Consider the following 14,065-nt stretch of genomic DNA (forward strand, 5'->3'; position numbering starts at 1 on the left):
TAGCATGACAGTCGGGTATGCTTACATGAATGGCTTCATTAACGTTATGCTATTGGTCAGCAAGAAGTTGTTTAGGCCCTGCTGGTGTGCAGATGAACCACGTGTAAACACTCAGCAGAGCTTCATCTGCTGGTGGTCTCACAATCACATATTCGGCTTCTCTATGTCCCGGGACAGTGTGCATTTGTTGCTGTTCCATCCGAAAGCAACTACAACAGTGTCCCACATTAACAAAAAAGAGTTTGACAGGATGCAAACTACATGGTAGAAGGGGGACTCGAACTCACTGGAAGGCGAAGGTGCTGCCATAGAGCTTTTTGGCAGTGCGGAAACGAGCCTCCTTGGCTGGAGGGCTGCTGAGCAGCAGGAACTGGTGGGAGGTGTGCATGAATTTCAGTTGCTATCACGATGACATCATAAGAGAGAGGAAACAAAACAGAGAAGGAGGGGACATTAAATGAGAGAAAAAGCGTGTTTTGGTAGTAAAGAGTAGTATCTTACCCTACTGAGAGGCAGCTTGACGATGTGGGACCTATTACTGGAAATAATCCTGCAGAAAGATAAGAAACATTATTACATACGTAATTATCCACCATATTGATAAAGTTTAAATATTGTTGTCTCATTAAAACCATGGTCATGTCCAAGATGCATTTTAACAGAATATATGTCTGCATTCACGTAAAATTAAACTTAAACTTTTGTGTAAAAAAAAAAAAAAAAAAAAAAAGACAAACAAGTTGAGGCCTACCAGCCTGGAAAGTGTGCAGGTTCCACTCAACTGGAAATTACTGTACTACAATATGTGGCATGCAATAATAAACAAACAAAAAATTATGTATTATATATATATATATATATATATATATATATATATATATATATATATATATATACATATATATTATATATACATACATACATATGAGGACCAAATATGTGCCATACACATCGCCAGAAAATAAAATACTGTACATACAATATATGTATGACAGAATTAAAGTAAATTATGCACACTGATCTGAATGCGAGTGTGAATGTTGTCTATCTGTGTTGGCCCTGCGATGAGGTGGCAACTTGTCCAGGGTGTACACCGCCTTCCGCCCGATTGTAGCTGAGATAGGCTCTAGCGTCCCTCGCGACCCCGAAGGGAACAAGCGGTAGAAAATGGATGGATGGCTGGATGATCTGATTGCATATTTTATTTTATTAATACAATTTTAAAGAGTATTTTAAACCTGGATTTTTTTTTACTCACAAAAAATGTATTGCATGAATCATGTGCAAGTACAGATTAATCACACAATTCATTTTTGAAAGCACGTGCTTCTTTACCTTAACAGCGGTTACCTGAGAGGCGACGCTGGTTGCTGGTTGCTGTTTACAAACTTGCCAACCCTCCCAGATTTTTCGGGAGAGTCCCGAAATTCTGCGCCTCTCACGAAAACCTCCCGGGACAAATTTTCTCCCAAAAATCTCCCGAAATTCAGGCGGAGCGTGAGGTAAAGCCCCTTCCAGCTCCATGCGGACCTGAGTGAGGACAGCCTGTTTTCACGTCCGCTTCCCACAATATAAACAGCGTGTCTGCCCAATGACGTTATAACTGTAGAATGATCGAGGGCGAGTTCTTGGTTTCTTATGTGGGTTTATTGATAGGCAGTTTCATTAACATCCTCCCAGCGCGGTAACAACACACAACAGCAGCAGTCATCTTTTCGTCTACCGTAAAGCAATTGTCTGCTGTAAACAGCAATGTTGTGACACTGTTAAATAGGACAACACTGCCATCTACTGTACATGCATATGTAACAATAACATCTACGGCTTTTAGAGAGTGCAGTGCGCAACTGCGCACACAACAAGGAGACAAAGGAGAAGAACAAGTAAGATACAGCCATGGCGACACCGACGACGAGTAAGATGAAGAAATACGCTTGCAAGTTCCAAGCTCCAGCTGCGATTGGACCTGGATAGCCTCCGGGAAGAAGTAGTGGACTATCAAGTGCTTGGCAGTGAAGATCTTCAGGAAGCAAAGATTGACCGGTTTTGGGCCATGCTAAGGAGAGATGGAAGATTCCAGACTCTAGTGCATTTGATGAAAGCACTTTTGTGCATGCCACACAGCAATGCATCATCAGAGAGGGTGTTCAGCATGGTTAGAAAAATAATTAAATTGTTTCATTTAGTTATATATATATATATATATATATATATATATATATATATATATATATATATATATATATATATATATATATATATATATATGAAATACTTGACTTGGTTAATTCTAGCTGTAAATATACTCCTCCCCTCTTAACCACGCCCCCAAACACAACCCCTGCCCCGACCCCGACCTAGCCCCCCACCCCCAAAATTGGAGGTCTCAAGGTTGGCAAGTATGGCTGTTTATGTCAATGCACACAGTGCATGCCAGTGCAAAGATGAGTGAGGAGCATGGTGTGCTCTTTGGCTAATATATAAACAATTTTAACATGTCCTGTCCAGCCACTGAGGCAGATCATATTGTTGATGTGGATGCCCATATCTGCTGTATAGAATTGCTTTTCAAAAGAAGTGCGGAATACTTCTCTTGTCGCCTTATTTGTATTTGACTTTATTAAATGTATTTATATTCATGTTTGGCACAGCTGGACCGCAGCAGGAGGGGATGGAAAGAAGAAGAAAAAGAGAAGTTGTGGGATACAATAGGGGAATAAGTGAGAGGGACAATAAAAGCAATAACAGAACATTAGCAAAAACGATGTGTACAAAAAATATGATTGAAAAAAATACAGCGAAGAACCAGTTACTGAAGTAGAAATGACAATGAAACAAATGGAGCAATAAAAATAGTAATATAAATAACAATATTCATAATAAATAATATTAATTACATCCATTATCAACATTAAAATTGCTTCAAATGCAGCAATAGATACATGTATAAATGAGGGGAAGAAAAAGGAGCGGGCTACATTAACCTTATAGATTGTTATGGTAAAACTAAGTCAAGCTTTAGCAGTGTGCCAAGTTTCTACCCAGTTTCCCCCCGGGGGGTGGGAACAACGTTAATATATGTTTGATGAAACGTGATTATATGCGTGAGAGTATGCATGCATATGTGTAAATGTACAGTATGTACTGTACATTTACAGTACATACTGTGAGTATGTGGATGTACCTGTATGTACCGTTTGTGATCTCATGGCATTCAATCAGTCGCAACTGGACTGCTTGGTTTGTCTTGGAAAATGTTTCGCCGCTCATCAGAATAGGCAATATCAGTTAGCGCTCAAAGACTTCGATTGGTCTGGTTGGTTGGTAATGCACCACCCGATTTGTCAGGTTTCATGTGTCAGGTAAACCGCGACTAATGAATCCCCTTCCCACTGTAAGTGTACTCATTTATTTTTCTTTATTTTCAATGGGGTGAAATAATTTATCTCTAAAATAGCTTTTTTGTTGATTTTTTTGTCAACATAATTTTAACATAAATTCCATGTAACTATATTTTAAGTAAGCATATGCAAATTATATGCAAAAAAAACCCTCACTACTGTTACTTTTAGTCCTGCTACTCAAATGATTCATCATAGGAACTTTGTACGATTTAGTTTTGCCTGAGATGGGCCAATACATATTTTTAGTGTATATAGTAGGGGTGTGGGACAAAATCGATTCGAATACGAATCAAATCAAATACGTTGTGCGATTCAGAATCGATTCTCTTTTAAAAAAAAATCAATTTATTTATTTCTTTATTTTATTGTATTTTTTTTTCTTATCAATCCAACAAACCACTACACAGCAATACCATAACAATGCAATCCAATTCCAAAACCAAACCTGACCCAGCAACACTCAGAACTGCAATAAACAGAGCAATTGAGAGGAGACACAAACACGACACAGAACAAACCAAAAGTAGTGAAACAAAAATGAATATTATCAACAACAGTATCAATATTAGTTATAATTTTAGCATAGCAGTGATTAAAAATCCCTCATTTACATTATCATTAGACAATTATTAAAAATTTAAAAAAAGGACAATAGTGTCACAGTGGCTTACACTTGCATCACATCTCATAAGCTTGACAACACACTAAATCCGATATTTTCCCAAAGATAAAATAAGTCATATTTTTGGTTTGTTTAATAGTTAAAACAAATGTACATTATTGCAATCAGTTGATAAAACATTGTCCTTTACAATTATAAAAGCTTTTTAAAAAAATCTACTACTCTGCTAGCATGTCAGCAGACTGGGGGTAGATCCTGCTGAAATCCTATGTATTGAATAAATACAGAATCGTTTGGAATCGGAAAAATATCGTTTTTGAATCGAGAATCGCGTTGAATTGAAAAAAATCGCTATGTTATTGAATCGTGACCCTAAGAATCGATATTGAAACGAATCGTGGGACACCCAAATATTCGCAGCCCTAATATATAGTCTGTATACTATTAGATTTAGAAAAAAATAAATGTAAGTTTATTTTTAGAGATTTACAAATAGGAATTGGCACTGATTTGGTGAAATGGGGCATATGTTTTTATTTGACCTTTGAGGTTCCTCTGTCACAAGCTCTTCTTGCATCCATAAATCCATCCAACTAAAGTCACGTGGTATTATTTTCCTCCCCAAAAAAATCCAATAAACTTGGCTGAAAGGTCGTCAGCTTTCTATCAATTCAGATTCCGCTTTTCCTTTCGTTTTTCCTCACTCACCACTGTAGCAGAGGATGGGCCAAAGGATCCAGTTTGTCCATCTGCTTCTTGATCTCCAAATATGAGCCCTGGCAAAAGCACACAAGTGCTGTGAAACCAAAACCAAACACAAACACTGCAGTGGCAAAGTGGGGACAAATGCAAATGCCAGGACACTGAATAAAAATGTGTTTTACGGTCCTGCTTGTTTGTATTTAGTTGTTGTCTGGCATTCTCTTTCTTATACCTGAGTCATTTCCCGTATGGACATGACGCTGTCCAGCGCTTTCTGCAGCCTCTCATAATTCTTCTTCTGTGTTCATCGGTACAGCCCAGCAGCATGTTCATGTAATGACAGTGGAAAGAACACGCAGGCATGTCAAACCTGTTGTATCCATGTGAACGATAAAACCGGTCATAAAAACGCACAATTGTGTTATTACAAACCCCGTTTCCATATGAGTTGGGAAATTGTGTTAGATGTAAATATAAACGGAATACAATGTTTTGCAAATCCTTTTCAACCCATATTCAATTGAATGCACTACAAAGACAAGATATTTGCTGTTCGAACTCATAAACTTTAATTTTTTTTTGCGAATAATAATTAACTTAGAATTTCATGGCTGCAACATGTGCCAAAGTAGTTGGGAAAGGGCATGTTCACCACTGTGTTACATCACCTTTTCTTTTAACAACACTCAATAAAAGTTTGGGAACTGGGGAAACTAATTGTTGAAGCTATGAAAGTGGAATTATTTCCCATTCTTGTTTTATGTAGAGCTTCAGTCGTTCAACAGTCCGGGGTCAGGAAAGTACCCGCACTCTTTTTTTATGAAGCCACGTTGTTGTAATACGTGCTGAATATGGGTTGGCATTGTCATGCTGAAATAAGCAGGGGCGTCCATGAAAAAGACGGCACTTAGATGGCAGTATATGTTGTTCCAAAACCTGTATGTACCTTTCAGCATTAATAATGCCTTCAAAGAGGTATAAGTTGCCCATGCCTTGGGCACTAATGCACCACCATACCATCACAGATGCTGGCTTTTGAACTTTGCGTCTAAAACAATCGGGATGGTTCGCTTCCCCTTTGGTCCGGATGACACGATTTTGAATATTTCTAAAAACAATTTGAAATGTGGACTCTTCAGACCACAGAACACTTTTCCACTTTGCATCAGTCCATCTTAGATGATCTCGGGCCCAGAGAAGCCGGCAGCATTTCTGGATGTTGTTGATAAAAGGCTTTCTCTTTGAATAGCAAAGATTTAACTTGCACTTACAGATGTAGCGACAAACTGTATTTAGTGACATTGGTTTTCTGAAGTGTTCCTGAGCCCATGTGGTGATATCCTTTAGAGATTGATGTCGGTTTTGGATACGTCTGAGGGATCGAAGGTCACGGTCATTCAATGTTGGTTCCGGCCATGCCGCTTACGTGGAGTGATTTCTCCAAATTCTCTAAACCTTTTGATGATATTATGGACTGTAAATGTTGAAGTCCCTAAATTTCTTGCAATTGCAGTTTGAGAAACGTTGTTCTTAAACTGTTTGACTATTTGCTCATGCAGTTGTGGACAAAGAGGTGTACCTCGCCCCATCCTTTCTTGTGAAAGACAAAGCATTTTGGGGGGCTGTTTTATTACCCAATCATGGCACCCACCTGTTCCCAATTAGCCTGCACGCCTGCGGGATGTTCTAAATAAGTGTTTGATGAGCATTCCTCAACATTATCAGTATTTATTGCCAACTTTCTTTGTCACGCGTTGCTGGCATCAAATTCTAAAGTTAAAAATCAGTTTGAACATCAAATATGTTGTCTTTGTTGCATATTCAACTGAATATGGGTTGAGAATGATTTGCAAATCATTGTATTCCGTTTATATTTACATCTAACACGATTTCCCAAATGGGGTTTGTAATTACAGACAAGACAAATGTAATTGCAACACTTAGCATGTACAACGGGTTAAAATAAGCGTCAAAAGTACAGTGCGGAAAACAGACATTCGACAATATATTCCAAAATACCTAGAATAAGTTTAAAACCAACTAAAACTCCCATGCTGTCATTCATAGTCTTCTGTTTCACACTTGTGTGTAAGCAAAGTATTTTTCAGTTACTAAGTACAGTTACAGCTGTTGAATATAGCAACTGTAAATGTACTTTAATTATTGATAATGTTAAAAAATATGTGGCTGTATCATAGTTTTTCCATCATGCCAATTATCCCAAAATAGTTGTATTGTGACATTATTATCCTCAGCAATATAGACCTGTTACTGTTTAGTGTTTGTTACAGTTCAACTGTGTAGACCACACGGAAGTGTTTTAAAATATGGCAAAATTACAATATAGCCCCTTAAATGGTAACATAATACACGATGTTGGATATAGAGAACATACAAACCCTTTATTTATTGAATCACAAATATTGAAATTCAACAATTTGGTGCATTTACAAACAGCTAAAATTATGTACGAGGCAAACTATAAACTGCTACCCAATAATGTACAACAATTCATCTCAAAAAAAGAGGAGGAATATAACCTTAGAGGAAAATTAAATTCAAAACATTTGTATGATTGTGCAACACTTAAAAACTTAAGCATATCAGTATGTGGAATTACATTTTGGAATGGATTAACCATACAAATCAAACAAAGCACCAATATGATTCAGTTTAAGGGGCAGTGCAAACTACAGGTCTTCACAAAGTACACAGAACAAAAATAATTATGAACATCTAGAACCCTTTTTATTTATTTTTCTTTTCTTATTCAGACAAATATCATGTATTTATTATTTGTTTACTTACTATGGTACATTATTTATGTATTATTTATGTGTTCACTGTTATGTTACAGAGAACAAGGAAATAGGATACAATTGCTATGGTATTAAAGGCCCACTGAAATTCGATTTTCTTATTTAAACGGGGATAGCAGGTCCATTCTATGTGTCAGACTTGATCATTTCGCGATATTGCCATATTTTTGCTGAAAGGATTTAGTAGAAAACATCGACGATAAAGTTCGCAACTTTTGGTGCTGACAAAAAAGCCTTGCCTGTACCGGAAGTAGCAGACGATGTGCGTGTGACGTCACGGGTTGTGGAGCTCCTCACATCTGAACATTGTTTACAATCATGGCCACCAGCAGCGAGAGCGATTCGGACCAAGAAAGTGACGATTCCCCCATTAATTTGAGCGAGGATGAAATATTTTTGGATGAGGAAAGTGAGAGTGAAGGACAAAGAAAAAAAAAAAGGAAAAAAAATAGGACTAGACGGCAATAGGAGCGATTCACATAGGGAAGATGATGTGAGAGGCGCCGTGGCAGCCGTGGGGATGGCAGGGCCACTCGGCCGGGCCCAACCGCAACAAGGGATAGAGCCATACCGCTTTGAACCCGACGCTGATGGTGAAGGTCAGGAGGACGCTGCTGATATTGATGCTAGAGTAGCACACAAAATAGATCACCTTCAAAATACAGAATGGTAAAATGTTATTTATTAATACACATAATACACTGTACTTTGTGTGTGTGGTCCAATCCAACCGTGTTCGTTTGACATTTCTGTTTCATGGTAAAAGCTTGACTGTCATCTTTCGCGAATGTACACAATGAAACACAAGATGTGTTTTTGTTGCTAAAGCCGCCCGCAATACACCAATTCCCACCTACAGCTTTCTTCTTTGATGTTTCCATTGTTCATTGAACAAATTGCAAAAGATTAACCAACACAGATGTCCAGAACACTGTGGAATTTTGCGATGAAAGCAGACGACTTAATACCTGGGCACGATGCTGGCACAAAATGTCCTCTACAATCCGTGACGCCATGCGCAGGCGTCATCATACCGAGACATTTTCAGCAGGATTTTTCGGCGCAAAATTTTAAATTGCACTTTAGTAACTTAACCCGGCCGTATTGGCATGTGTTGCAATGTTAATATTTCATCATTGATGTATAAACTATCAGACTGCGTGGTTGGTAGTAGTGGGTTTCAGTAGGCCTTTAAAAGAGGTAGGATTGAATAAGCTCAGCTTCTTCCTACTCCTTTTCGGACATGCAGTAATGAAACAACTGGAAATAGGTGAATTACATTGTATCATGTGCATGTTCGAAGTAAACTGAACCGAAAATGAACATATATGGTTATGCTAAGATTGCTGTTGCTTTGTTGTAATAACGATTACCGGTAGTACTGCATAGCTGTGTTACAGTTGGCAACATAGTCAAGACAAGAGATGATTATGTTTGCCTGGTTTTGATATCGTTTAGTAAATACTTTAATTTATAGCAGGTATAATGGTTGTCACAAAGTCATTGAAGTATATCACAATAATCAAAATAATGATCAGGTTTTGTCACTGACAGTTACTTATTACATAGATTGGGAATAATAGCTCAAGGGATGCTGACCTTTGGGTTAAAGGCCAAAGTCTTGGGGTCATTGGGATCCACAACAGAAGGGTAGGGCTCAAAGATGATGCTCTTGCGTGGAGACTCGAGAGCAGCTCGGCACATCGCCACAAGGAGATCCACAACCTATTTGAAGGAAAGGTCAACTCCTTACTTTTAAATGTGACCATGGAGTTGTCTTCAAATACTTTTTTGCGAGTATGTGTGGTTTATTTCTCACCTCTGCCCCAGTGGCCACTTCCTCTGCAGCCCCCGACATCACACCCAGTGTGTAGAAGGAGAACACACACAGCTCCCTCGTGCACACAGCCGGCTACAACCAAACCGTTTTATTCGCTTAAAAAAAATCACGAGGCTCGTAACCATTTGTCTCGTTTGCCGTGGCTACCTTCAGCATGGATCCGTTCTGAAAGACGTGCTGCTCGTCACAGACCACGCAGTACTCGTTGAGCGTGGGGATCCTCTGCTCGGAGTACTTCATTATCTGCTCAGACAAAAACGCACCAAGAACACACACAAAAGAACGGTTGTGTTCCTGCTGATGAATCCATAATTTAGCACTGTCCAATGTACCCCGCACACTATTAAACAGAGATATGTTCACTTTGTGAAATGGTCCCTGACATTTTCTTACAAAGTTACTGATCACACCATAATGAATAGCGTAAACAGTCATTGGGTGTGTAGTCTATGAAGACAAATAACCTCACATGTCTAATTACTGGGTCATTAACAGCTACTGCAGGGGTAGGGAACCTATGGCTCTCGAGCCAGATGTGGCTCTTTTGATGACCGCATCTGGCTCTCAGATAAATCTTAGCTGACGTTGCTTAACACGATAAATAATGAATAATTCCGCCGGTAAAGACAGTGTTAAAAATAACGTTCCAAATATAAAACATTCGCATGCATTTTAATACATCCATTCGTTTCTATCGTTCAAGAAGTCGCATTAATGGTCAAAAGTATTTTATTTATTATTGGTTACCTTCAGAATAACAATGTTGTTAAAAAGAATAAGAGATGCATGCATTTAGTTGTTGTAATAAGGGGAAGTCCAAATAAAAGAGGCGTAGAATTATCTTGTCAGAGCGTGGGACGACACTGTACAAGGGTACAGGGCTACGCGTTTCTCCTCTTTGAGCTAAATTGAATCCTGATTCTGTTTAATTCCTTGCTTCTTGTCTGTTTAATAGATGTCATTAGTGTTTGAACCTGACAGTTGTATTCAGTGTTAAAAATATTATACGGCTCTCACGGAAATACATTTTAAAATATTTGCCTTTTATGGCTCTCTCAGCCAAAAAGGTTCCCGACCCCTGAGCTACTGGATGCAAACTCCATGTCATTTGTACTAACTCCACAAGATGGCAGTAGCTGTCTTGGAAGTATATGTGGACAAGAGGGCAGCATCCACAGGCTTTAGTTTTAGCTTGCACTTTTGAAATGTAGGCACTGCTTCTTACAGTCGTGGTCAAAAGGTAAAGAACATAATGTCATGGCTGTCTTGAGTTTCCAATAATTTCTACAACTCTTTATTTTTTGTGATAGAGTTATTGGAGCACAGACCTTTCCTCCAGAAGTCTTATCTTTTTCCATGTGATGTCAGATGAAACAAATATGTAGCAGTTTGGCCACACTACACAGCAATATATTTGGAGGAGATAAGGTGAGGCCCTTTATCCCAGGAACACTACACCTACCGTCAAGCATGGTGGTGGTGGTATTATGCTTAGGCCTGTTTTGCTGCCAATGGAACTGGTGCTTTATAGAGAGTAAATGGGACAATGAAAAAGGAGGATTACCTTTAACTTCTTCAGGACAACCTAAAATCATCAACCCGGAGGTTGGGTCTTGGGCGCAGTTGGGTGTTCCAACAGGACAATGACCCCAAACACATGTCAAAAGTGGCAAAGGAATGGCTCAATCAGGCTAGAATTAAGGTTTTACAATGGCCTTCCCAAAGTCCTGATTTAACTGTTTGGACAATGCCGAAGAAACAAGTCCATGTCAGAAAACCAACACATTTAGCTGAACTGCACCGATTTTGTCAAGAGGAGTGGTCAAAAATTCAACCAGAAACTTGACAGCAGCTTGTGGATGGTTACCAAAAGTGCCTTATTGCAATGAAACTTGCCAAGGGACATGAACCCAAATATTAACATTGCTGTCAGTAGACCCATAATAAAAGAACCAAATTCCATGAATGTTTTTTTGTGACCAACAGGTATGTGCTCGAATCACTCTATCCCAGTGGTTCTTAACCTGGGTTCGATCGAACCCTAGGGGTTCGGGGAGTCGGCCTCAGCGGTTCGGCGAAGCCTCCGCCAAAGATGTAATGACACATCCGACTTATCTTGTAAATAAAAACTTCTCCCTATCAGCGTATTATGGATACCCCCAAAAAATGTTCCCTGTCATTTTCCATCTGATTTGCAGATTGTTTGATTGATTGTAACTTTTACTAGGAGCTTGTAAAGGAAGAGAATACATTTATGAAACAGTACAGTTTACACAGTACAGTACACATTCCGTACAATTGACCACTAAATCGTAACACCCGAATAAGTTTTTCAACTTGGTGGTAATGTGTGTAAGGTGTGTAATTTGTTGTGAGTTCATGCATTGTGTTGCTTTTGTTCTTTGAACAAGGATATGTTCATGCACGGTTCATTTTGTGCACCAGTAAAAAACATGACTTTTTCTTAAATATGAAAAAAATAAACATTTAATTTTTCACTAAAGAAGGGTTCGGTGAATGCGCTTATGAAACTGGTGGGGTTCAGGACCTCCAACAAGGTTAAGAACCACTGCTCTATACCAAAAAAAAAAAAGTGTTGTAGAAATTATTGGAAACTTAAGACAGCCATGACATTATTTTCTTTACAAGTGTATGTAAACTTTTGACCACGACTGTAGCTGTTTGTGTGACTGCATGCATGCTACACTTGCCGTTATCTACAATGAACTCATCAGCAAACTGGTTGTTAAATAAACACACCGCATTTACTGTAGTCAGTATTTACATTTTTAAAGGGCCCGTTAAAGGCTGAAAACATTGGCACTTATTTCATAGTTCTGGACCTAAAAATTATACATACAGGTAAAATGTCCCCCCAAAAAGCAACAGTAGTGATTTTCGGCTTGTTTTCCAATGAGTTGCAGCACATTTTGGAACGCTCAACATTTAGGCCTCGTTCACACTGCAGGTCAATTCCAATTTTTTCCCTTATGCAACCTGTATCAAATTGTTTCACGTCAGGATGAACAGTGCAATTCCGAATTTTTCACAAAGGACCCGGGCTTCCGTGCATTCATCCGACCAGAGCGTCATCAAAAAGCAATGTGTCATAATTCATCCATCCATTTTCTACCGCTTATTCCCTTTCGGGGTCGCGGGGGGCGCTGGCGCCTATCTCAGCTACAATCGGGCGGAAGGCGGGGTACACCCTGGACAAGTCACCACCTCATCGCAGGGCCAACACAGATAGACATACAACATTCACACTCTAGGGCCAATTTAGTGTTGCCAATCAACCTCGCCCCAGGTGCATGTCTTTGGAGGTGGGAGGAAGCCAGAGTACCCAGAGGGAACCCACGCATTCACGGGGAGAACATGCAAACTCCACACAGAAAGATCCCGAGCCTGGATTTGAACACAGGACTGCAGGACCTTCGTATTGTGAGGCAGACGCACTAACCCCTCTGCCACCTTGAAGCCCTGTGTCATAATTATTTGCCAAAATAGATTGGTTACAAAATAAATAGCACTAACCCCTCTGCCACCGTGAAGCCCTGTGTCATAATTATTTGCCAAAATAGATTGGTTACAAAATAAATAGTTGACAACGGAGCAGAAAACGGGTGAAAATCAAATGTTTTGGGAACTGAAGTGAAAGTTCCACCACTCCTAAGTCTCCAACTGCTTGACCAAAGACACGCTCTTCAAGTAGAAATCAAAGCAAAATATTTCGTAAAAATGCCCCCCGCGACCCCGTAAGGGACAAGCGGTAGAAAACGGACGGACGGGCCTTCCTAATATTCTTAGCGCAATAATTTGGTTCATAAAATGTTGACTTTGATTGAACAAAATCCTTGAAAATGTAACAAATACACTCGTACTTAGACTGCTAGAGTTGAAGCCATGTTTACTTGCGTAAACACTGTAGTACGTGCAGTCATGACATCATGTCAACATGCGGGTCAAATTGCATTCACACTAATCACATTTTTTTTTGTAATGTGAACAGCCAGATAAAAAGATTGGATTTGACAAACAAAAATCTGAATCGGACATCCGACCCTGCAGTGTGAAAGTAGCCTTAGCTCCGAAATGCTAACTGCTGACTCCGCCCACAGAAAAATGGAGATAACTTCATATTCTTGATCCCAAATCACGTTATTTTACGTTGAAGTTTGAAGGAATGATCATATACAGGTATGTAGGTCAGGTGCATTGTTGCAGGTTGTAGCAATACAACTAAAGAAGGGGTCAGTCTGCAGACATTTCCAAATTATGGGAATATGAGGAAAGTATGGACCGCTCCAGTCTAAATAACGAAGTGAGAATCATTTTCTTTAAAGTCAGAATCAAGATTCTGACTTTAAAGAATAAGGGTTTTGGATGGAAAAAATGCTAAAGACTTATTAAGCCCGACGTGATCCTGAATATCAGGAGCACCCTTGGTGAGAGAAAAGCGGAAAAAGTGCAAAAAACGAGATAAAAAAGAAGATAAGCCGTATTCTATTGTGCGTCCTCTTCTACTGAGGTTTTCCTCATGATGCTGAGGATATGGTGAAATAGCTACATATGGTGTCTATGGAAGAGGGGATGGAAGAGATGGGAAGTACGGAAATTAGAGATTATTTTGTTGTTTTTGTTCCTCGTGTTAATCAGTTCTGAATTAATCATGGACCAG

General features: G+C 39.2%; 1 protein-coding gene across 17 annotated transcripts in view; it reads right to left on the reverse strand.

Annotated features, from left to right (window-relative positions):
* Positions 1–14,065, reverse strand: part of LOC133536781 (protein mono-ADP-ribosyltransferase PARP6) — a 96,448-nt gene that overhangs the window by 14,506 nt on the left and 67,877 nt on the right. For 16 of the 17 annotated variants that reach the window (XM_061877444.1, XM_061877433.1, XM_061877382.1 and 13 more), the window contains 7 exons: positions 9,535–9,630; positions 9,367–9,459; positions 9,147–9,272; positions 4,961–5,026; positions 4,735–4,802; positions 502–550; positions 288–400 (listed from right to left, as the gene is read on the reverse strand). In XM_061877444.1, coding sequence (XP_061733428.1) covers positions 288–400; positions 502–550; positions 4,735–4,802; positions 4,961–5,026; positions 9,147–9,272; positions 9,367–9,459; positions 9,535–9,630 — 611 coding nt within the window. The remainder of the gene's footprint in view (positions 1–287; positions 401–501; positions 551–4,734; positions 4,803–4,960; positions 5,027–9,146; positions 9,273–9,366; positions 9,460–9,534; positions 9,631–14,065) is intronic. The other variant, XM_061877463.1, reaches the window with a different exon arrangement.

The sequence above is a fragment of the Nerophis ophidion genome, linkage group LG02 (assembly GCF_033978795.1).
Source record: "Nerophis ophidion isolate RoL-2023_Sa linkage group LG02, RoL_Noph_v1.0, whole genome shotgun sequence".
NCBI lineage: Eukaryota > Metazoa > Chordata > Actinopteri > Syngnathiformes > Syngnathidae > Nerophis > Nerophis ophidion.